This window comes from Pantherophis guttatus, chromosome 12 (genome assembly GCF_059756535.1).
Source record: "Pantherophis guttatus breed Tessera chromosome 12, ASM5975653v1, whole genome shotgun sequence".
Lineage (NCBI taxonomy): Eukaryota > Metazoa > Chordata > Lepidosauria > Squamata > Colubridae > Pantherophis > Pantherophis guttatus.
The window spans coordinates 11,590,850-11,615,511 of record NC_142074.1 but is presented as its reverse complement, the minus strand read 5'-3'; the positions used below and the strand labels follow the sequence as shown (position 1 = coordinate 11,615,511).

The window sequence follows — 24,662 nt, the reverse complement described above, 5'->3', positions numbered from 1 at the left end:
TGCTGGTGGAAAAGTTTTATTTTTTGGCTTTTCATAAAAAGTGATCAGTTGATCGCTTGTGGAGCTTCCGGAGAAGACTGGCCCAATCCTTAAAAAAGAAATTTATGAACCCATTTTGCTCCAGGCTGGGGAGAAAAAGACAAGGCAAAGATAGAATTAATTAAACACAAGCAGAAAATGTCAAAAAGATAACAAGCAAGACCAATCCGTATTTTTCTACCTCATGAAGTGGAAAAATGATTACACATCCTGGATGGATGGGATTTTACTTCGTGAAAATTCCAAAACAAAAATACAAGTTTATTATTAGATTTGTATCTTGTTTTTCCATCCAAAAAGTGCATTCGAGGCTACTAAAAGACAAAAAAATAATAATGCAAAAACAGGTTAATTTTTTTCATTAATTCCTCCAAAGGGGAATTAAAACACTGAAGCCCAGAACAATCTTGGGGGGGGGGGGAACAAGTCAGAAAGGCAAATCATTGGCCCCACCGGATGCCAGAACCTTGCTCTCCTAACATAAAGTAAAGGTAAAGGTTTCCCTCGCACACATGTGCGAGCCGTACTACCAAGAGCCTTGGTAAAACAGTGGTCTAAAGCACCCTGTTATTAAGACCAGCTGCCTGCACTTACTGCAGGTTCGAATCTCGCCAAGGCTCAAGGTTGACTCAGCCTTCCATCCTTTCTAAGGTAGGTAAATTGAGGACTCAGTTGTGGGGGCAATAAGCTGACTTTGTATAAATATACAAAAGGATGAAGGCTATTGCTTAGCACAGTGTAAGCCGCCCTGAGTCTCTGGAGAAGGGCGGCATATAAATCAAATAAAAAAAAAAGTGCTGGTCATTCCCGACTCTAGGGGCGGTGCTCATCTCCTTTTCTAAGCCAAAGAGCCAGCGCTGTCCGAAGACATCTCTGTGGTCATGTGGCTGGCATGACTCAACACCAAAGTCGCACGGAACGCTGTTCCCTTCCCACCAAAGGTGGTCCCTATTTTTCTTCTTGCACTTTTTATGTGCTTTCGAACTGCTAGGTTGGCAGAAGCTGGGACAAGTAATGGGAGCTCACCTCGTTACGCGGCGCTAGGGATTCGAACCGCTGAACTGCCGACCTTTCAATCGACAAGCTCAGCGTCTTAGCCACTGAGCCACCGCGTCCCTTTAACTCCCAACATATGGAGATCGAAATTTGTTTCTCTTTTGACATTTAGGGATGGGAATGCCATCTCTAAATGAGGAGGGTTAAAAAACAACTGCAAGAAAATCTCCACACCGCTGTATCAGTAGCTCATCAGTGTCCCAAAGGTACTTTTTTTCAAGAGGCAACTGGACTTTCTTGTTTTTCTTTGAAGACGTTTCGCTTCTCATCCAAGAAGCTTCTTCAGCTCTGATTGGATGGTGGGGAATGGAAGGGGTGATACTCCTTGCAGAGAGCTGGACATTTGCATTCTTTTAGTGGGTTGTTAAGGCCACTTGGAGGTTTACCTGTGTTCTCAGGGTCACCTGAGTGGTGCAAATAGGTGTGGAGCCTTCTTGGAACTGTTGAAAGGACTGTGTTGTAGATTGGAGATAGATGATGCCATATCCCTCTGCTGAGAGAGGGCTGTTCAATTTTGACTCTATCTCCATTCTACAACACAGTCCTTTCAACAGTTCCAAGAAGGCTTCACACAGATGAACCACCAGGTGACCTCAACAACCTTCTAAAAGGATGCAAATGACCAGCTGTCTGCAAGGAGTATCAATCCTTCCATTCCCCACCATCCAGTCAGAACTGAAGAAGCTTCTTGGATGAGAAGCGAAACGTCTTCAAAGAACAACCAGAAAGTCCAGTGGCCTTTGGAAAAAAACACTTTTGGGACAACAGTGACCTGGATGACTGAGAACCTCCATAGACATTTGTCTCACCAGTGGTGCGCCTCTGGCTCCTGGTTTAGGGGGTTTGTCGGGTTCTGTTTCATCCTCAGCTTTGGTCGATGGAGGCGGAGGGCGTCCGTGTTTCGGTGGCGGAATGTATGAAGGTGCCATCTCCAGTTGGAAGTGTGCTGCAGGTAAACGGCACGCCATCTTCTCGGTAGGTTGAGGCGTGGTGGAGGTTGGTGAGGGAGACTGAAGTAGGGAGAGTAAGGGGGAAGCAGGTTTAACGGCCTCGACTGGTGGGACCGTCTGAGTGGCGGAATCTTTTGTGTTAGCTTTCCGCTTTGGAGGAACGTTCGTCCTGGCAAACAAGGGTGCCTTTTTCTGTGATTTGAGAGAAATGGGACGTGGTGACTCCTCCTCCTCCTCTGATGACTTCTCCTCCTTTTCTTTGGCCCGGTCAGGAGGTGCGGAGGTAGGTTTTCTTTCCTGAGGGAGCGATTGAACGGAGCTCTCGCTGGTCACCTGAGATACCTCCGGACTTTTGAAGTGGGTCTTTGAAGACTTCACAACTCCTTCTGGGGGTATTTCGGCCTGGTCCATTTCTGAGGGCAAGATGATGGAGACGGATTTGCTGGTCTGCACTCTTTCTTCTGAGGTTTTCAAAATCCCTTTGGGTAACTTAGAAGGTTCCTGGATGTAAACCTCAGCTGGTTCTTTGACAGGATCAAAGATAGAGAAAACTGTCTTGGGCACCGAGATGTGGGCTGAAGAAGCCTTCCTTTTCTCCCTTTTCTTCCTGCTTGGTGGTTTCTTTTTAGGCTCCTCAGGCAAGGGTGGCGAAGGCACCGTTGAGATTGCACGCGTGTCACCAACCATCAAAGTTGTTTTTTCATATGGTCCTTTCGGGGGAGGGGCAACGGCCACCAAATGTTTCTCCAAAGGTTCTTTTGGAGCGGGTTTCTCTTTCTTTAGACACGGGAATATCTTTTCCCATATGCTTGGTTCTGGCTCGGGGACTTTAGCTTTAGCTGGCGGTTTTGGCTGAGAGGGTGCAGTAGGCCCACTTCCCGCTGGTACAGCAGGAGTGGCAGGCTGTGGTTTCTGAGGGGCTGCCTGTGGCTTCTCCGGGACCGGCTGTGGCTTCTGTGGGGCTGCCTGTGGCTTCTCCGGGACCGGCTGTGGTTTCTGTGGGGCTGGCTGTGGCTTCTCAGGGGGTGGCTCTGGCGTCTCAGGGGTTGGCTCTGGCTTCTTAGATGGCCGTAGGCCCTCAGCTGGGGGCTGTGCATTTAATAATACAACAGCATGTTATTATTTAAGGTTTGGAGAGAAAGGGATGGAGAAAAGAACATCCAACACAAATAGGTTGAGGGTGCTTGTTAAATCATAAGGAGAACAAATATGGATTCATACATTGCTTCTTGTCCTGCCTTCAGGTGCTTTGGAGAATAGGCTGATCCCCTCTTCTTTGTGGCAGCCCCTTAGATATTAGAGCACTGCTAACATTTCACCCCTAGTCCTTCTTTTCACTAGACTAGATATACCCAACTCCTGCAACCAGTCGTCATATGTTTTAGCCTCCAGTCCCCTAATCATTTTGTTGCTCTTCTCTGCACTCTTTCTAGAATCTCCACATTTTCTTATATTGTGGTCACCAAAACTGGATGCAATATTCCAAGTGTGTTCATAAGGTTAGACTTGAAATATTGTCAGGTGCAAAATATCAGGACCATATATGACGTTCCAGTTGAATTGGTTTATTACTCTTATCCCTATACACAAGAATTTATTCAAGTAACAGCACTATTTTGGCACTAGCTAAGGCTCAAAGGAACTCAAGAGAGGTTGAATGTGGTCCATTTGTGACTATGTATAGATTCTAGGCTGATTCCTATTTTGACTCCTCCCCCCCCCAGGTTCTGCCATTCCTTCTTCTACGTATGTTTGTTGATCCTATGTTGACATTGATTTTCATGAAAAGAGGCTCCATCTATTTCACAAAAAACTAATAGCTAGCATTGCTTTTTACAAGTTTGGCCTTTTCAAACAACCATAAGAAAATCACTTGCCTTTAAAACAGAAGGTCTGGATCTCACTTTGTGACCAGGCCGAGATGGTTTTGGGAAGTCTTGTTGAAAAATTATTTTGGGCAGTGGTTTTGGTAAAGAGGTACGGCTTTCAGCTCCTGAAATACAGAAAGGAACAAGATTGGATTTGGGAACTTGAAAAAGAAATGAGGCAATTCAGCAATTCTTTATGTATTGATTAGCCCACAATAAATTAAGCTCAAATACACTTTCCAAAGAAATGGTAAAGAAATTCCAAAGGAAAAGAGATAGGAAAAGAGAAGCCACCACTGCAAGGAAAAATAACTGCCAGGACAGATTTCTATACAATATTAATCTTTACTTTACTTTTACTTTATGATTAGGCCTTGGGCCATATCAAAGTGCAAATTTCCAGAAACAAATTATTACTAAAATTAGATTAAAGCAATTTAAAATGGAATTGGATAAAATACAGATTAAAATTAAACTGGAATAAAATACAGTCTAAAATGAAATGGGAATAAAATACATAATTTAAGATATAGATAAATAAAATATGATAAAATTATATTTCGGTATCACCCCTGCAATCTACCCCAATCAGTCCCACATATGCAAATCTCAACCGAACCATTTTGCTTAAGTCCTGTGCTGTGTTAAATGTTATTTTCAGATTCTGGCCGCACATAAGGTAAATTGTTTTGATATGGGGATCCCAATGGGTCATTCGTTTGGTATATGGACCGAGGTACTTGTCTCTCATCCTCTTGTACAAGCAACGATCAAATAGGATGTGAACCAGTCTCCTACCTCTGTCACTCCGCAAATGCAGAGACGTTCATTGTAGGGTATAGAATGGAATTGCTCCCATATCTGACCATTGTGTCGAGCTGTTCAAATCTCACTCGCATAAGTATCTCCCTTAGATGTTTTGCCAGTTGTAACTTCAAATAGCTGTCTATTTGAAAAGTACGTTTGTATTTGCTTAGCCTTTTCAAGTTGTTGTTGTTAGTCGCGAAGTCGTGTCCGACCCATCGTGACCCCATGGACAACTTTCCTCCAGGCCTTCCTGTCCTCTACCATCCTCTGGAATCCATTTAAGCTCACGCCGACTTCTTCAGTGACTCCATCCAGCCACCTCGTTCTCTGTCGTCCCCTTCTTCTTTTGCCCTCAATCATTCCCAGCATTAGGCTCTTCTCCAGTGAGTCCTTCCTTCTCACTAAGTTGCCAAAGTATTTGAGTTTCATCTTCAGAATCTGGTCTTCTGAAGAGCAGTCAGGGTTGATCTCCTCTAGGACTGACCGGTTTGATCGCCTTGCAATCCAAGGGACTCGCAGGAGTCTTCTCCAGCACCAGAGTTCAAAGGCCTCTCAATTCTTTGGTGCTTAGCCTTCCTTATGGTCCAACTTTCACAGCCATACATTGCAACTGGGAAAACCATAGCCTTGACTATATGCACTTTTGTTGGCAGGGTGATGTCTCTGCTTTTTAGTACGCTATCTAGATTTGCCATAGCTTTCCCCTCCAGGAGCAAGCATCTTTTAATTTCTTGGCTGCAGTCCCCATCTGCAGTGATCTTGGAGCCCAGGAAAATAAAATCTGTCACTACCTCCATTTCTTCCCCATCTATTTGTCAGGAATTGAGAGGGCCGGGAGCCATGATCTTAGTTTTCTTAATGTTGATTTCAAGCCAACTTTTGCACTCTCCTCCTTCACCCGCATCAAGAGGTTCTTTAGTTCCTCTCCACTTTCTGCCATTAGAGTGGTATCATCTGCATATCTGAGATTGTTGATATTTCTCCTGGCAATCTTAATTCCAACTTGTGATTCATCTCAAGTCACCCACCGAAAAAAAATGAGGGAATAAGGAACACATGTACAACTAAATGAGTATATACACAGCTAACTTATGGATGGATCTAAACTCATAAGCATCTGACTGTATAAACTCTTGGATAGCATATAAATCCAGCTACTTCCGAAATCTGTAACCCAAATGTGACTTTTAAGGGAACTAAAGAAGAAGCCAATATATTAAATACATCATAACCAATTGTAACCATAAGTATTTATTTTGCTTTGCTATACAAGTACAAGTAGTTCTCGACTTGTGACCACAATTGTGCCCAAAATTTATGTTGCTAAGTGAGACTTCTGTTTTGCCCCATTTCATGACCTTTCTTGCCATAGTTGTTAAGTGATTCATTTGCAGTTGTTTAGTCACTTAAGGTTATTAAGTGAATCTGGATTTCCCATCGACTTTGCTTGTCAGAAGGTCACAAAAGGGCAGTAGAACTGGTGGGAGGCTCGCGCGCGCGGCCCCGTTGCAAACCGGTAGTAAAGGTAAGTGGAACCTACCCCTGGACCACATGACCCCGGGACACTGCAACCGTCAAAAATATGAGTCAGTTGCCAACTGAATTTTGATCCTGTGACTTGGGGATACTGCAATGGTCGTAAGTGTGAAAAATGGCCATAAGTCACTTTTTTCAGCGACGGTGTAACTTTGAACAGTCACTAAATGAAGAGTTGAAGTCAAGGACTACCAGTGTATCTCAGTTTAAGAATGAGTTCCATTCCCAGAGTCTGTTCTTAAGTTGAATTTGTATGTAAGCCAAAAGAATATTATTGTATAAGACTGTATTAGCAGCATACTAAAAAGCAGAGACATCACCCTGCCAACAAAAGTGCATATAGTCAAGGCGATGGTTTTCCCAATTGCAATGGATGGCTGTGAAAGTTGGACCATAAGAAAGGCTGAGAGCCAAAGAATTGAGGCCTTTGAACTGTGGTGATGGAGAAGACTCCTGCGAGTCTCTTGGACTGCAAGGCGATCAAACTGGTCAGTCCTGGAGGAGATCAACCCTGACTGCTCTTTAGAAGGCCAGATCCTGAAGATGAAACTCAAATCCTTTGGCCTCCTAATGAGAAGAAAAGGCTCCTTGGAGAAGAGCCTAATGCTGGGATAGATTGAGGGCAAAAGAAGAAAGGGATGGCAGAGAACGAAGTGGCTGGATGGAGTCACTGAAGCAGTCAGGCGTGAGTTTAAATGGACTCCAGAAGATGGTAGAGGACAGGAAGGCCCGGAGGAACATTGTCCATGGGATGACGATGAGGTCAGACACAACTTTGCAACTAACAACAACAACAAAAGTAGTATGGTATAATGATTTTGAACCAATTGTGTATATAACTCAAATTTTGCTACACTAGGCTCTGTTCATAATTATGGATTCTCCTTAAACTGAGACATTTGAACCTGAAGACTTGATGTAATTTAATTTCAGGTAGGCTGGTACTTACTTGGCTTGGAAACTAAATAGGAGTAATCCTATTTAGTATTGTATCGGAGATCCAAGAAACACCAAGGTTATTAGTGAGAAGGTTGGAAACCACCCCAGAAGAAGACAGTGGCTGTTCTCACTGCCACAACCAACACACCACTAGTGGTATGGAAGTGGTAATCACCAAAAATCAAGGTCAGTTTGAGAGCTCAACTTGTTTTTTAAAATTAAAATATAGTTCTCATCCTACTTGCCACCTGTCTTTGGAGTGCAACCTCTAATGTCCTATAACAATGTTTCTTAATCTCAGCAATCTGATGTCTGGACTTCAACTCCCAGAATTCCTCATTCAGCATTCGGCTGGAGGATGCTGGAAGTTGAAGGCCACGCCCCTTTGCTTTCTGTAGCAGCCTTCCCCAAGTTGTAGGCTCTCCAAATTTTATTTATTTATGTATTTTTATTTATTTATTTAGTTTGTCAAACATATACGAGATAACAGGTATAAGTATAAACATGGAGATGAGCACAGGTATAATGAGTACAAATAAATGGGACAGTGGGACAGGGACGGTAGGTACGCTGGTGCACTTATGGATGCCCCCTTTACGGATCTCTTAGGAATGCGGTGAGGTCCATGGTAGACAGTTTAAGGTTGAAGCTATGGGGGTCTGTGGATGTAACAATGGAGTCAAGTAGAGTATTCCAGGCGTTGACCACTTTGTTGCTGAAGTCGTATTTTCTGCAATCGAGTTTGGAGCAGTTTACCTAGAGTTTGTATCTATTGTTTGCCCGTGTATTATTGTGGTTGAAGCTGAAGTAGTCATTGACAGGTAGGACATTGTAGCAGACAATTTTGTGTACTATACTTAGGTCAGACCGCAGGCGGTGCAATTCCAGATTGCCCAAACCCAAAATTTCAAGCCTAGTGGCATAAGGGATTCTATTGTGAGTAGAGTACTCTTCTTGTGAAATACCTCTGGACCCGCTCAGTTGTATTATTTGGCTGGAGAATTCTGGAAGTTGAAGTCCATATGTCTTGAGGTCCTGGAGGTTGAGAATCCTGGTCTAACCCATGGAAGCTTATCTTTTAAAAGCCCCTTTGCTTTCTATAGCAACCTTCCTCAAGTTGTAGGCTCTCCACAGGGGTAGCTTCTAAATTTTTTTACTACCGGTTCTGTGGGCGTGGCTTATTTTGTGGGCGTGGATTGGTGGGGGGTAATGTGACTGGGTGGGCGTGGCCAACTTTTTTAAAAAAAAACTTTTAAAAGCATTTTTTCTACAACCTTAAGAGGTTGCAAAAAAGAAAATGCTCTTAGAAGCCTCTGATGATCAGGCAACTCAGCTGGGATCACCAGAGGCTTTTAAAGGCATTTTTTTTTCTACAACCTCTTCGGCTGAACAGGTTGCAGGAAAAAATGCTTTTAAAAGCCTCTGATGATCCCAGCTGAGCCGTGCGATCATCAGAGGCTTTTTTTTTTTACTTTTAAAGGCATTTTTTTCTGCCAAAGAGGTTGTAGAAAAAATGCTTTTAAAAGTAAAAAAAAAAGCCTCTGATGAGGTGGGCGGGGTAAGTGAGCGGCGACTGGGCCAAGGACCAGTTCGGGGGCATGGCCAGCCAATGTTATTACCGGTTCTCTGAACTACTACAAATTTTTACTATCAGTTCTTGTGAACCGGTGTGAACCGGGAGCAACCCACCGCTGACTCTCCAGATGTTTCGGGATGACCCTTCTTAGAATTTCCATTTTAGCTCTGGGAGATACTATATACCTTGACCTACAACCAGCCTACGAACCCCTCAGAATCCAAATCAAGGACATGGCCAACCAGAGACAGCACCGACCTTCAACCAACCCATGCAACACCACCCCCACCCCCAACCCTAACCCTCCCAATGACCCTGATCTTATGTAACCTCTCTGTCACAAGATCCATCACAAGATTCTCACTGATGACTCACACCTGACCCATCATAAAATCCATCACAAGACACCCACACCTGAAGCCCTTATAAACAGAAGAACACTGACATCCCCTAAACTCCGCTGAAGATGTTACCTGTACAGGTAACAAAATATCCAGAAACCAACCCACAAGCTCAGAGAACGAACCTCCACCCTCTATAAAAAGATGTTGAGACTCTAGAAAGAGTGCAGAGAAGAGCAACCAGGATGATTAGGGGACTGGAGGCTAAAACATATCAAGAACGGTTGCAGGAACTGGGCATGGCTAGTCTAGTGAAGAGAAGGACCGGGAGACAGGATAGCAGTCTTCCAATATTTGAGGGGCTGCCACAGAGAGGAAGGGGTCAACCTATTTTCCAAAGCACCCAAAGGCCAGACAAGGAATAACGGATGGACACTGGACAAGGAGAGATTCAACCTGGAAATAAGGAGAAATTTTCTGATGGTGAGAGAACCGACCCATGGAACAGAAGTTGCCTTCAAAAGTTGAGAGAGCTTCATCTCTGGAAGCTTTCAAGAAGAGACTGAACTACCATCTGTTAAAAATGGTGTAGGGTCTGCTTGGGTGGGAGGTTGGAACTAGATGACTTCCAAGGTCCCTTCCAACTCTGTTAATCTGTATCTGTATCTGTATACCTTGTCAGAACAGAATGACAATGCTGGAAATAAATAACAACGAGTAGGACAACAATGCATATATTATCCTTGTCTTGATCAATTTCATACCTGGGCTTCGTGTTTCACTCTGTCCACGTCTTCCATGTTTACTGCAATAGAAATGGAAAGATTTTCTTTTTTCTTTTTCTTTTAAAAAAAAAGTCATATTTGGATTAGTCTAGCAGCATTTCTGGAATCTGATGTATAATCGGACATCAAAGCTATGCAAAGCTGCGCAAACCAGCTTAGAAGGAAGAATGTCACACAATTTAACTGCAACATAATCCGCTGCAGATTACAGCCTAAAATAAATTCACTTTTTCAATGGCGACCAGATAATGTTTGCTCTCTGGGTGTATGTTTTCATGCAGTGGTGTCAACCTCAATTTCATTGAGGGCTGCATCAGGGTTGTGTTTTACCTCGGGGTATGTACATGTGTGTGTGCGTGTGTGTGTGTGTGTGTGTGTGTGTGTGTGTGTGTGTGTGTCACCAGGGTTGGTGACACACACCTGAGTTGCCTGATGGCCAGCTTGACGTCACTTGTGTCTGGGGCGCCAGTGGCAGTGGTGAAATCTAAAATTTGTTACTACCGGTTCTGTGGGCGTGGCTTGGTGTGTGTGGGGGTAATGTGACTGGGTGGGCGTGGCCATTTTTTTTTTAACTTTTAAAACCATTTTTTCTACAACCTCTTCGGTGAAGTGGTTGTAAAAAAATGCTTTCAAAAGGCTCTGATGATCCCAGCTGAGTTGCCTGATCGGCAGAGGCTTTTTAAAAAAGCCTCTGCCGATCAGGCAACTCAGCTTGGATCATCAGAGGCATTTAAAAGAAAAAAAAGGGGGGTTTTACTTGTAAAAGCCTTTGACGATCCCAGCTGAGCCACATGATCATCAGAGGCTTTTTTTTTTTTTTACTTTTAAAAAAAAACCTGGAATGAGTTGCCTACTGAGCTCCAGACGGCTCCTGATCTCCGCTCCTTCCATCGGAACCTGAAGACTTGGTTGTTCAAGCAAATAGGCTGACTCTGATTCTGGGTTTTATTATTTATTATTTATTAGTTAATTTGGTTTAAAATGGGATTTTGTTGTACATGTTTTTAACTTGTGTTCGCTGCCCTGAGTCCTTCTGGAGAAGGGCGGCATATAAATACATGAAATAAATAAATAAATAAATAAATAAATAAATAAATAAATAAATAAATAAATGCATTTTTTCGGCTGAAGAGGTTGTAGAAAAAATGCTTTTGATTGTGCGGCTCAGCTGGGCATGGGGGGGGGTAGGGATTTTTCACTCTACAATACCATAAGTGCCTTATTGAATAAAACAGTGTTTCTTGGTTCAGAAATATGTGCATATTAATGCAAATTAATATATTAACTCATGGCCACCATCGTGTAATGAATGATAGCTGAGAGTATGCCATACTGAACCAAAATCACAGCAGTTAATGGAAATGCCTATACAATAAAATACCTCCTCTATTGTTATTACTTATGAATATTGAACATCTTGCTTCCATTCACTGATATTTTAACCTAATCCCCATTCTAGCACAGGGGTCTGCAACCTTAAATACTCAGAGAGCCATTTGGACCCGTTTCCCACAAAAAAGGAAAACACCGGGAGCCACAAAACCTGGGTGGGCGTGGCCAACTCGATGTCACTCACTTCCACCAGTCAAATGACCCCCCAGCCATGCCTACCCAGCTGGTCATTAGGGTAGTGAACCAGTTGTTAAAAAACACCGGGAACCACAAAATCCTTTTAACATATCTCTCTCTCCCCTCCCTCCTTCCCTCCCTCCCCCTCTCTCTGTCTCTCTCTCTGTCTCTCTCTCTTTCTCCCCCTCTCTCTGTATCTCTCTGTCTCTGCCCTGGCCGCTTCTCCATCCCCCACTGTCACCCTTACCTTCTCAGGCCAGGCACAGAACGCTGTTACCTTCCCACCAAAGGTGGTCCCTATTTTTATACTTGCATTTTTTTAAAAATTAAAATTTATAAACTTTATTAAAACACATATAAAAACATATAAGAACATTTACACAACAAACAACACGTAAATAAATTAATCTTTTGAAGCATTTGTTTCGTATTGGTCCTTCAGTTAATACAGTTGTACTTATTTCCCTTGGTTTTAAGCTGATAGTTTTCTTTTTCTATTTCCCCCAGGGACAAGCTGGGACAAGTAACGGGAGCTCACCCCATTTCATGGCACTAGGGATTTGAACCGCTGAACTGCCGACCTTTCGATCGACAAGCTCAGTCTTAGCCACTGAGCCATCGTGTCACAGGTAGAGAAGGCCAAATGAACAGGTGAGATGGGCAAGACTCTTTTGGTTTTACTATCAAAGTAAACCAACATTATGTGCTTGCACTGAAAGGATTCACTTCCTGGTGTTCCACATTTCTTGTTAGATAATATTCCCCCTACATTTGCTCTTATTTATGTGAAAGAAACCTGGTAATTAGCTATATATTTCCAAAAGAACACCTGATTAGCCCTGAATGGCTACAGAAAGTATTTTGGAATTTTCTCCTTGGCCTCACTGATCTCCTGTTTTCTTATTTGTTGATTTTAAATAATGCCAATTTGTTCTTTTCTTCTCCTGTTTTGTTCATCTCAGACACCTTAATTATATTCCAATTCCGCGTTCATCAGTGCAAAAGAAAAAGTATGGAAGGATTTTTCTAGGCAATATCTTTTTTTCTGGTTTGGAGCCTGGGGCAAATTAAGGAGAGAAGAAAGCACTTTTCACCCCCTTTTGGTTATGCATCTTTTGGAGCGTTTGGCTCGAGTCATTTATAAAAATAAAATAAGTACACTCCCTATTTCCCATTTGAAATGAAAATACAATGAAGGTTGCTAGGTCTAGCTCCAAATTGACCATTGGGCTATTATTAGTTTGAGAAATAGCAGGGTCACAATTGGGCAATGAGAAATATGGATTTTTTCTCTCTCTCTTCTGCAGTTTTTCACTTAATAATAAAAGATGTTTCTTTAATGAATAGTTAAGACTAGAATATATTTGCTTAAATGAGCATGGATATCTATCTATTCATCTGTCTGTCTATCTATCTAGTTAGCTAGCTAGCTAGCTCTATCATCTATCATTTATCTCTAGCTGCCACAGTCTCTCTGTCTCTCTATCTCTGTCTTCTATCATCTATCTATCTATCTATCTATCTATCTATCTATCTATCTATCTATCTATCATATATCATCTGTGTCTGTCTGTCTGTGTCTGTCTATCTATCTATCTATCTATCTATCTATCTATCTATCATCTATCTATCAATCTACAGTATCTATCTATCTATCATCTATCAGTTTATCTTTCTATCTCTGTCTGTCTGTCTCTCTGTCTCTGTCTCTCTGTCTCTCTATCTATCTCTCTATCTCTCTGTCTATGTCTGTCTGTCTGTCTATCTGTCTGTCTGTCTATATCTATCTTTCTATCTACTATCTACTATCTATCTATCTATCTATCTATCTATCTATCTATCTATCTACAGTATCTATCTAAATATCTATCTATCTATCTATCTATCTATCTATCTATCATCTACCTACCTACCTACCTGCCTGCCTACCTACCTACCTTCCTACCTATCTATCTCAACTATGATAATCAAGGACTACCTGAATTTCACTTCAGATAATTTAAATGCATTTCCATTTCATTACCTCACAAGTTGGTACTACTTTTTTCTACCTCTACATTTTGGAGACAGGTAAAGGCAGGTTCTGTTTTCAAAACAAGAGAAAAATAAATATAAAATAATTGTTTTGGCCCTATTCCCTGGCGTCTTCATCTAAAAAAAACAAAACATGTTGAAATTATTTTCCTCAACAGCTTTTTAAGTGTTGAAAAACCTTGTTTTGTTTCTTCCCTTGTTAATTAAATCATTCATCCGAAACTCGTGGGGAAAAGAGAGATCTAATTTATAGCCCTGGCCTAGTGAAAGAAATGAAATGAAGAAAAAGCTGAACTGTTCAAAGGATTTATTACGACTGTAGTGAAAGCTTTTTAAATAAACTTCAATGGGAGGCTACAGGGAAATGTGGCAACTCCATTCTGCACAGGAAAAAAAAGCAAAGATAATGAAGGGGAGCTTAGAGGAACAGGTAGAAAAGATTATTTCTATTACAAAGCCTCATTTGGAAGGCAGATAATTGTAGTTGATATTGTTGTCATGATGTCCCCAAATAAAGGAATGTTCCTGAATGGTGCTTTGCTTTGCACCTTTTATAGTTTAGATTCATTCTAGAGTGGATGCATAACACATTTTATTGGGGCACAGAAAAGAATGTATAGAACAGAGTACTGAAAAAAGACTATGCTTTAGTTGCTAAGGGACTTGGGTTTCATGTTGTAAATGGCCCTTGTTTCCTTTGTATGCCCCTATAGCTGCTGGGAGAACAATTGTTGACCCCTGTTCCTTGCACCTTGTGTTCCCCATGGCATCCCACTACTAGAGACTCATGTGAGAGGAACATTACTCATGGGTCATTCAGATAGTTAGAGAGTTGGAGATAGCTAGATAGTTAAAAATAGCTAAATAGCTACAGGTAACTAGAAATAGCTCAATAGCTAGCTAGCTAGCTGGATTGCTAGCTACATAGTTAGTTAGTCAGATAGCCAGTAGATAGCTGCATTGGATTGATGGATGGATGGATGGTTGGTTGGTTGGATGGATGGATGAATGATTGATACTTGATAGATTAGATAGTTGATGATAGATAGATAGATAGATAGATAGATAGATAGATAGATAGATAAAGATAGATATAAAAAGAAAGAAAGATAGAGATGATATATAGATAAAGAAAGAAAGAGGTAGAAAGATATATAGAGATAATGATAGATAGATAGATAGATAGATAGATAGATAGATAGATAGATAGACAGACAGATAGATAGATAGATAAAGATATAAAGATAGAAGGTAGATAGATGATAGATAGATATAAAAAGAAAGAAAGAGATGATAGATAAAGAAAGAAAGAAAGAAAGAGAAAGATATATAGATAATGATAGATAGATAGATAGATAGATAGTAGATGATAGATAGATATAAAAAGAAAGAAAGATAGAGATGATATATAGATAAAGAAAGAAAGAGATAGAAAGATATATAGAGATAATGATAGATAGATAGATAGATAGATAGATAGATGATAGATAGATAGATAGATAGATAGATAGATAGATAGATAGATAGAAAAAGATAGATGGTAGATAGATGATAGATAGATATAAATAGAAAGAAAGATAGAGATGAAAGATAGATAGATATAGAAAGAAAGAAAGACAGATAGAAAGATAGAGATATAGAGATAATTGATCAACCGACCGACCAACCGACAGACAAATAAAAATGCTGAGGCCTGAATCTTATATGTAGTGGCTTGCATTATTTATATGTCCAGGAACCTAATTTTAGCAACTCGTGGCAAATGTTGTTTTTCAACCATCTCAAGGATCTTTTCTATGTAATCAAGTGACCTTTAATTGATTCATTCCTTGAATCTTGAATATCAATATTATTGGGATGAATGCTTTGGAAATGGGGAAGAGGGGTGGCGGTTGTATCTGTGTTGCAGGATATTTTTTTTATAGGCCAGCCTTTAGATAATGTAAGGGTATAGGTTTTATCCAATGAATTGTTTAGATAAATCAGCCTGAAATGATTTTTAAAACTGAAAATTAATTAGGGATGCCTTTCAAATGTAAGTTTTGAATATTTGTATTTGATTTGATTCCCAACCAAACCTTTGGAGTTGCAAGTACAGTGGTACCTTGATATCAACTGCTTTGAAACTCTTTGAATTTGGTACTCAATGCATTTTGATGTGAACATTTTGTCCTGGTACTTATTGCTTGTTTGGTACTCAGTGCACAAGCTAGAACTTGTTGGTGTCAGGTGCCTTGTGACTCACTACATTATTTCTTATGGGGAAAATATGTTTGGCACTCATTGTTTTTGGTACTCATCACATCTCCCCCAACCAATTAACAATGAGTACTGAGATACTTTTGAACTCTGGTGCTGGAGAAGACTCCTGCAAGTCCCTTGGACTGCAAGGCGATCCAACCGGTCAGTCCTAGAGGAGATCAACCCTGATTGCTTTTTAGAAGGCCAGATCCTGAAGAGGAAACTCAAATACTTTGGCCACCTAAGGAGAAGGAAGGACTCCCTGGAGAAGAGCCTAATGCTGGGAGAGACTGAGGGCAAAAGAAGAAGAGGACGACAGAGAACGAGGTGGCTGGACGGAGTCCCTGAAGCAGTCGGCGTGAGCTTAAATGGACTCCAGAGGATGGTAGAGGACAGGAAGGCCTGGAGGAACATCGTCCATGGGGTTGCGATGGGTTGGACATCACTTCACAACTAACAACAACACTGAGATACCACTACTGTATATACCTCTGGGATGTTTTGTCTTTTTTAAAAAAGTACGACGTAGCTTTATGAAGATTATCACTTGCATGATAACAAACAGTAGACCAAGAGTTCCATCACATTCTAGTCTTTCCATTTTTCACATTCTAACATATATATTTTTTTTGCATAGAACAAGCAACGGGATTTTTTTAAAAAAAAAAGTCACGCACACACACACCCAAATCTCTAAACCACATCTGAATTTTAGCATTTGGGATGATTTCCCATTTCAGTCAATATTGAAGGTTGGGATAAAAGGACTTTCTTGATCACAAAGCTCATGAGGAATTTTGTTTTCGAAATCCTAAGGAACAAAGAATGTCAATAAGAAAAATGGAAGGAATTGTTGATTTTTTTCCCCATGGAGTCACTGTTTGCTTTCATCCAACGCGAATAAAGAAAATAGGTCCCACAATTTTTTTCCTCCCTGGATTTAAAACCGAACCCTGGTAACCATAAGATTTTGGAATCAACACCCTTCCTTTAATTTTATTCCTCCAAGATATCGATGGCATTAAGCTTGGGAAGTAAAAAAAAAATAGCCCAAATAATGCATGTAATACAGTGGTGGGTTTTAAATTTTTTTACTACCAATTCTGTGGGTGTGACTTGGTGGGCGTGGCATGGCTTGGTGGGCATGGCTTGGTGGGCGTGGCAGGGGAAGGATGCTGTAAAATCTCCATTCCCACTCCACTCCATGGGAAGGTTACTGCAAAATCCCCATTTCCTCCCGATCAGCTGGGGACTCGGCAGGCAGAGAATAGATGGGGGTGGGGCCAGTCAGAGGTGGTATTTACCAGTTCTCTGAACTACTCAAAATTTCCGCTACCGGTTCTCCAGAACAACTTAGAGACTTATTTTGCAATATACAACAAGGGGGTAAAATACCCCCATCATGGAAATCAGCATATATTACTTTGATACCAAAAGAACAAGTAGGTCCTAAAAAACCGGAAAATTACAGACCAATATCTCTTTTAAATAATGACTATAAAATTTATGCAAAAGTATTAGCCAACAGATTGATGCCAGTAATTCAAGAGGTGATTCACGATGACCAAGCGGGATTTATAGAGAGCAGATACATGAAGGACAATGTAAGGCAAGTTATAGATTTATTGGAATATCTTGAGAAGAATAAACAGATCTCTGCAGTGCTGGTTTTCTTGGATGCGGAGAAGGCCTTTGATAGAGTGGACTGGAATTTTCTACTAAAGACTTTAAGAAAAATGATGTAATACATCTTAATGAGATCGTGCTAACCCAGAGGTGTCAAACTCGATTTTATTGAGGGCGGCATCAGGGTTGTGTTTGACCTTGGGGGGGCCAGGATGGGCATGGCCAGCTCGACATCATTCATGTTGGGGGTGCCTGTGATGGCCCGAGCACTCTGCAAGCAAAAATGGATTCCTGAGCTCCGTTTTTTGGCTACGATGGCCTTCTGCAACCCTCTGCTAGCGAAAACAGAGCTCAGGAGGGTCGCATGCAGCCCTCCCAAGCTCCGTTTTCACTGGCAGAGGCACGACGGGCCAGTCCTTCACTGTTTTCAGGGTGGCCCCACTGGCCAGATCTAAGCACTCTGCAGGCTGGATCCAGCTCCTGGGCTTTGAGTTTAAATTCCTGTGCTAGCCCGTTCACTTTTTAAAAGATGCTCTTTTTCAACCAATGGAAAACTTGCTTACAGTGGTACAGAAGAGACTATCAAGTCTGGAGGACAAAGATCAGAGAACTTTCTTTGTTCCATTTGGTGGTCAGTTTCAGATGACAGCTCAGATACGGCTGACCTCACCCCAGACTTCCATCACAATCTTTTTTTTTTTCATGGGTTTGAATGGGATTGCATCAGAGGTGGGTTTCAGCAGATTCTGATCAGTTCTGGAGAACCGGTAGTGGAAATTTTGAGTAGTTCGGAGAACGGTAAATACCACCTCTGACTTGCCCTGCCCTCATCTATTCTCTGCCTTCTGAGTCCCAGCTGATCGGGAGGAAATGGGGATTATTATTTTTTTTTAAATTTGATTTATATGCCGCCCTTCTCCGGAGACTCAGGGCGGCTTACAATGTGCTGAGCAATAGCCTTCATCCTTTTGTATATTTATACAGCTTATTGCCCCCACAACTGGGTCCTCAATTTACCTACTTTAGGAAGGATGGGAGGCTGAGTCAACCTTGAGCCTGGCGAGATTCAAACCTGCAGTAATTGCAGGCAGCTGGTCTTAATAACAAGGTGTTTTAGACCACTGTACTACCAGGCTCTTTCCTGGTAGGATACTCTTTTGCAGTATCCTTCCCCTGGAATGGGGAGGGAATGGAGATTTTATAGTATCCTTCCCTTGGAGTGGGGTGGGAATGGAGACTTTACAGTATCCTTTCCCTGCCATGCCCACCAAGCCATGCCACGCCCACCAAGCCACACCCATAGAATCGGTAGTAAAAAAATTTTGAAACCCACCACTGGATAGTAAATATACTGGGCGTTCTCAGAAGATCCTAAGGACACAGAAAACCCAACCCTGTCCTTAAAGGATGGAAGAAGAGCAGATGCATTCCCTATCTTCTAGTTTAGCGCTACATTCTTTAGCAACCAACAATAGAGAGAGCCTCCGCAGACGTGGAATTCATGCCAAGAACTAAATGAAACTCGATTAAAAATAAAAGAGATTGTTGGAATGTTTGGGTTGGATTTACCCGGTAAATATGGCTACCAGATGCCCTTATTTAGGCTAGCTCTGCAGCCAGTCTCTTCCTGGAATGACACAAAACAGTCATAGCACGGATGAGCAGATTCCAGATTGTTTCCTGTCTACAAACTCTGTCTTAAAATGAAATTCAAGAATTCCATGCACAGGGTGGGGGTTTCCTCTCCCCACCTTTTTTTTTTTTTTTTTTAAAGGTTTGGATGAAAATCTATCAAAGACAAGAAAGAATGTAAGATTTGGGAGAAATTCTCAGACATGGCGGTAAAGAACTTGTGTTAGACGCCAAACTTGCCCAAGTTTGACCTTCAGCATCACCAAAGAGAACCAGGAAAATTCTGGTCTCATGTCCTGGGGAATTACTCCTTTAGTATAGATACAGCGGGCACAATGACTCAGTGGTTAAAGAAGCTGAGCTTGTCAGCTGGAAAGCTAACAGCCCGGGGTTTGAGACCCAAGAACTGCACAACAGGATGAGCTCCCATTACTTGCCTCAGCTCCTGCCCACCTAGCAGTTCAAAACCATGCAAAGGCAAGTAGATAAATAGGTACCACTTTGATGGGAAGATAACACTATTCCGTGCATCTCGACATATAGTCATGTTGGCCACATGACCACAGAAAATGTATCCGGACAACGTTGGCTCCTTTGGTTAAGAAACAGAGATGAGCACTGCCCCCTAGAATCAGACAAGGCTGGGCAAGGGAAAACCTTTACCCTTATCTTAGTGCGGATATTGAGGTAGATAGAACAATGATCTATCTTGGTTTTAAAGCCCTTTCCCATCATCATCATTTCTACTCCACCGTCCCTCAAAAGCAGCCTCAGCTCATCCTCCCTTCTGTTGTCCTGAAAACCGTGAAAACGAAAATAATATAGGTCTTCGCTTGAGAAAGGACAATTATGATCTTGCATTCCATGCAGAAGGACAGGGAGGATCTCTTGGACCACTGTCCATAATTCATGTTGAATGTATCTGCCCGGTCCTAACAGCAAAAGCATCCCATCTAAAAGGCCAAGTCACCTTTCCCCTTTGAGAACCGGAATTCTAAGAATTAGGAGATGGCGTTAGACCAGTCTCTAGAGTGGTGCTGTGGCCTAGAGGCGGAGCTCTCACCACCACAATCAGGAGGCTGTGAGTTCGATCCTAGGTAGAGGCAGATATTTATCTCTCTGGGCACAATGAGAATTTATTTGCTGAATAAAATTCCGCATTGGTGACAGGAAAGGCATCCAGCCAGTAAACACTCAATTCCATTCAGACAAGGGATTATGGGGTCATAAAAAGGAAATGATGATAATGTTAAGCCAGTGTCTCTAAAAATGGGAATCATTGCTCAAAACAGAGCCCCATGCCTGCTTTTTTCCATGTTTAGGGGTGAGTTCTACTTACCTTTACTACCAGTTCACAGCGGGGCCACGGTGTGCTCTTCTGCACAAGTGCAGAAGCTTCTGCACATGCGCAGAAGCGTTTTGATGATGTCGGGGTCAGTGGGCGGAGCCTCCCGCCGGTTTTACTACCAGTTCTATAGAACCGGTGCAAACCGGGGGGCAACCCACCACTGGTGCAGTTTCAGTGTATTGCGGTTGATGTCGAAAGACATTGATCGGCTCTCAAAACGCTGTTGATCTTGTGCGCTCACACACAAGTCCAGAGAGCTGCTTTGAAACCGATGAAAAATTATCCTGTTGCAAGGAAAAGTTGAATGCATGTACATATTTTGTCATGTCTGCAATGACCATCAGCTTTACTGATTCCTACTGGGAGAAGAAAAAGAAAGACAAAATGGGAAAGCTGTCCAGATAAAGGTATACTCTGAACAAGTGGACAGCTTGTGTTACCATAGGTAGAACTCCACTTATGATGTAGGTCAGGTGCACAGGTGGCATTCACTTTCCTTCGCTACCGGTTCGCAAATGTGACCCACCTCCACGCATGCACAGAGCGTCAAAAATGGGACATGATGAGATCCGGGCTGGTGGGCGGAGCCTCCTGCAGCTGCCGCTACCGGTTCGCTAGAACCAGATAGAACTGGCTAAATACCACCAGTGGTCAGGTGATATGATATTTCTAGGCTCAGCTCTTGGTTGGAAAAAAGGCAGATATAGTTGGTCTCCATTAAACCGGCCACCGTCTTAAATATCTGAATGGGCCGCCTGTACAGAAATCACCAAAGAGATCCCAATTTGAACTGTCCTTCTGCTTCAATCTCAGAAGCCGCTCTGCGGAGAAGAGTACCCGCCAACCCAAAAGATACATGTAAGTGGAAAAAGTCAGTCACCTCTCCTGCTTCTTCATTCTTCATGGGGGGAAAGTGTTTTCTTCCAGAAGCCATTTCTTTTTCTCTTCCTGTTGAGAATTTATATTGTGATGTCACGGAATAGGATCCTTGGAGTGAGAACGATGATGTCATAAAAGAAGAAAGAAGGGGAAATGAAGAGAAAGGCAGGCGGAGTTTTGTGACCTGTTCCCTAATTCTCAGATGAAATCTGTCTTCCAGTTTCCGAAATGTCTTCTCCTTGCCTGCAAAAGAAGCTTCTGTTTTGTTGTGGGGTTCTTTGCCAAGTCCTTTGTGGATGGTTTTGAACTTACCTGTTTTGACCCAGCTCCCCAAACACAACAAACCCTCTGAAGTTAACTCAAAGATTCCTTTATTAGGAGCACCAGCAGCTCCGGCAAAAAGTCTCTCTCACCTTAGGCTAACAAGTCTGTCCGGTAGGGAGATGAATAGTTGTCTGCCACATCGAGTCATCTCCGCCCCCTGCCTTTTATCCCCAGAACTAGGGTGGAGCTTCACTGGCAGCAGTGGCACTTCCTTCCCAAGGATCAGCCCACAGATTTCCACTGCTCTCCTCTCCTCTGCCTTCTGCGCATCCATGCATCAGGCACTGGACCCAGCTATTCCTCCTCTTCTTCATCAGCCAACTCCAGACTTTGGGGTTGTTGACTCTCCATCTGAGGGTTGACTGGTGGCCCAGGCTCCGCCTCTCTCTCTCTCTCTCTCTCTCTCTCTCTCTCTCTCTCTCTCTCTCTCTCTCTCTCTCTCTCTGCCAGCTCCATTCCCTCTTCCCCCTCGGAGCTCTCAGGTTGCCTTGATGCTGACCTTGACTCCCACGCAGTGGCGAAATCCAATTTTTTTTTACTACCAGTTCTGTGGGCGTGGTTTTGTGGACATGGTGTGGTTTTGTGGGCATGGTTTTGTGGGCGTGGCAGGGAAAGGATACTGCAAAATCTCCATTCCCACCCCACTCCAGGGGAAGGATACTGCAAAATCCCCATTCCCTCCCCACTCCTGTTGGAAGGATACTGCAAAATCTCCATTCCCACCCCACTCTGGGGCCAGCCAGAGGTGCTATTTGCCGGTTCTCCGAACTACTCAAAATTTCCGCTACCGGTTCTCCAAACTGCTCAAACTTTCTGTTACCGGTTCTCTAGAACCTGTCAGAACCTGCTGGATTTCACCCCTTCTCCCACACACCCCCTCCTCTGATTCAGCTGCTGGAGGGGCTGGCGGCCGACAGGCCACAACGTTACCTAGTTGTCTTGAGTCAGTGGATAGTATCACCCTTTTCTCTCCTTTTCTCTTACACCCATTTCTGTCTCCTCCTGCCGTCTCCTGGTCAGTTTCTGGATGTTTCATGTTGATGTTTCCACAAACATCTGGAAATGTTTGTGGAAACATCAACATGAGACATGATGTCTTTCTCTGGGATGTCATGGAAGCTTGAGAAGCCATGGAGAACTCATGTTATGACAGCAGGATGATGATACAAAGAATCACCTAGCCATCTTGTCATTAAAGGGACGGGTTCACATAAGATATTCACCCATCACTCAAGATTAAAAACCAGCTATTTTCCCACAGCATTTTATCCTTCTCCTCAAAAAAAAAAAAAAAAACCTCTACAAAAGCATAAGGGAGCGACTTGGTTCATATCACCTACTCAGCTCAATTGTTGACTATCCAGATTATGTAAATTGTAGAGCAAGGGTGTCAAACTCGATTTCATTGAGGGCTGCATCAGGGTTGTGTTTGACCTCGTGGGGGGGGAGCAAGGTGGGCGTGGCCAGGGTGGGCGTGGCCAGCATGACATCACTCATGTCAGGGGTGTGTGCGCCTGTGATGGTCCGAGCACTTTGCCAGCAAAAACAGGCTCCCAAGCTCTGTTTTCGGTTGAGACAGCCTCCTGCAACCTGCTGCCAGTGAAAACGGAGCTCGGGAGAGCCGAGGGCCCTCACAAGCTCCATTTTCACTGGCAGAGGCACTGGGAGCCGGTCATTCACTGTTTTCAGGGCGGCCCTGCAGGCCAGATCTAAGCACCCCGTGGGCTGAATCCAGCCCCCGGGCCTTGAGTTTGACACCCCTGTTGTAGAGCTTTAGACTGCATAGATCAGTGGTGGGTTGCCCCCGGTTCGGACCGGTTCGCAAGAACCGGTAGTAAAAACCGGCAGGAGGCCACGCCCACCATCCTGGATGTTGTCATCAGCGATCTGTGCATGCACAGAAGCAAGGCACGTGATCCCATTGCGAACTGGTGGTAAAGATAAGTAGAACCCACCCCTGGCATAGATGGATTGTTTTGGTAGCTTACTACCAATGGTATCGCTGAAGGCTGTGAGGAGGATCCGTCTCTGGCTGGGTGACAGTCCTAAGGATGCTAAATGCTATTGATGGATCAGTTCAAAGCCTCCTCTGGCATATGCCAGGGCCAAGCAGATGCCTCTGGGAAGCTAAGCATGAAAGAAATTGCCCTCCAGCAGCTGTTGCTACATGGCATCCTGCCTTTGATGTTGAAGGATCCATATAGTCATTAGCTGATCTGGCGGCCTTGTCTTCCATAAATCTGCTAATCCTCTTTTCAAGGTAGGCAGCGCCTCATCGGTGCAGCATTTCTCAAAAGTGAGTTTCACACAGTCAATATATGAAGAAATAGTGTCTCAAGCATTATGAGAAAGAGGAGAGCCATGTTAAAAAGTATTCAGCTTCTTCCTTTTCCTTGATTTTAAGGGTTAATCAGTGGTGATATTTAGCCGGTTCTATCTGGTTCGGGTAAACCAGTAGCGGTGGTGGCAGGAGGCTCCGCCCACCCACCTGGACATCATTACATCCCATTTTTTATGCTCTGCAAATGCGCAGAAGGTCTTGCCCATGTGTGGAGATGGCGCGCGAGAGTGCGTTCATATTTGCGAACTGGTAGCGAAGGTAAGTGAATGGCACCACTGGTATTAATCTGTCCCTTGCTGCACATTTATTTTATCGATGGCTAGCCAATAAAAACAGAAGTTAGAAATATGGAAAAATCAGAGAAGGATTAATTTCATAAGGAAGGTTTATTAAAACGGATAAGCAAATATTATTATTATTATGAGACCAATACCAATGTGATGAAGACTATTGTAAATATTATGATTATTTCTCAAAATTATTCATACGTAGACAACACTGTTTGTTTAGAAATGGAATTGTTTATATGTAATAAAATTTTTAAAAAAAGAGAGAGAAAGAAAGAAAGAAAGAAAGAGGAGAAACACTTTATCCAACACTTTTCATTAGGTGCATAATGTTTTTATATTTTCCACTTGCTTTCCCTTTGTGGCTTTTTTTCCCCCTATTTTTTTTTAAAAAGCCTATATAAAACAGTCTTTTCTCACAGGGAGAGTGAGAGCTCTTAATTTTTGATTATTTTATCCTTTTCTTTTTTGTAGAATTTGTGTT

At 42.7% G+C, this 24,662-nt stretch overlaps 1 protein-coding gene across 1 annotated transcript; it reads right to left on the bottom strand.

The window, feature by feature from the left end:
* On the bottom strand, window positions 1-21,346 carry LOC117675896 (uncharacterized). Its single transcript, XM_034434956.2, has 5 exons — window positions 21,228-21,346; window positions 9,877-9,917; window positions 3,923-4,038; window positions 1,905-3,134; window positions 1-125 (listed from the first exon to the last, which is right to left on the bottom strand). The coding sequence occupies exons 1-5, from the start codon at window positions 21,242-21,244 to the stop codon at window positions 90-92; spliced, it is 1,440 nt and encodes a 479-aa protein (XP_034290847.2). The 5' UTR covers window positions 21,245-21,346; the 3' UTR covers window positions 1-89.
* Between the last annotated feature and the right edge of the window lie 3,316 nt (window positions 21,347-24,662).

What these genes read in the sequence shown, in the direction of transcription:
- LOC117675896 (XM_034434956.2), bottom strand. An exon ending in CCAGACCTTCTGTTTTAAAG is followed by an intron (nt 3,135 to 3,922) that starts GCAAGTGATTTT and finishes TTAAATGCACAG; the next exon opens with CCCCCAGCTGAGGGCCTACG. An exon ending in GAGCCAGAGGCGCACCACTG is followed by an intron (nt 126 to 1,904) that starts GTGAGACAAATG and finishes TTTTCTCCCCAG; the next exon opens with CCTGGAGCAAAATGGGTTCA.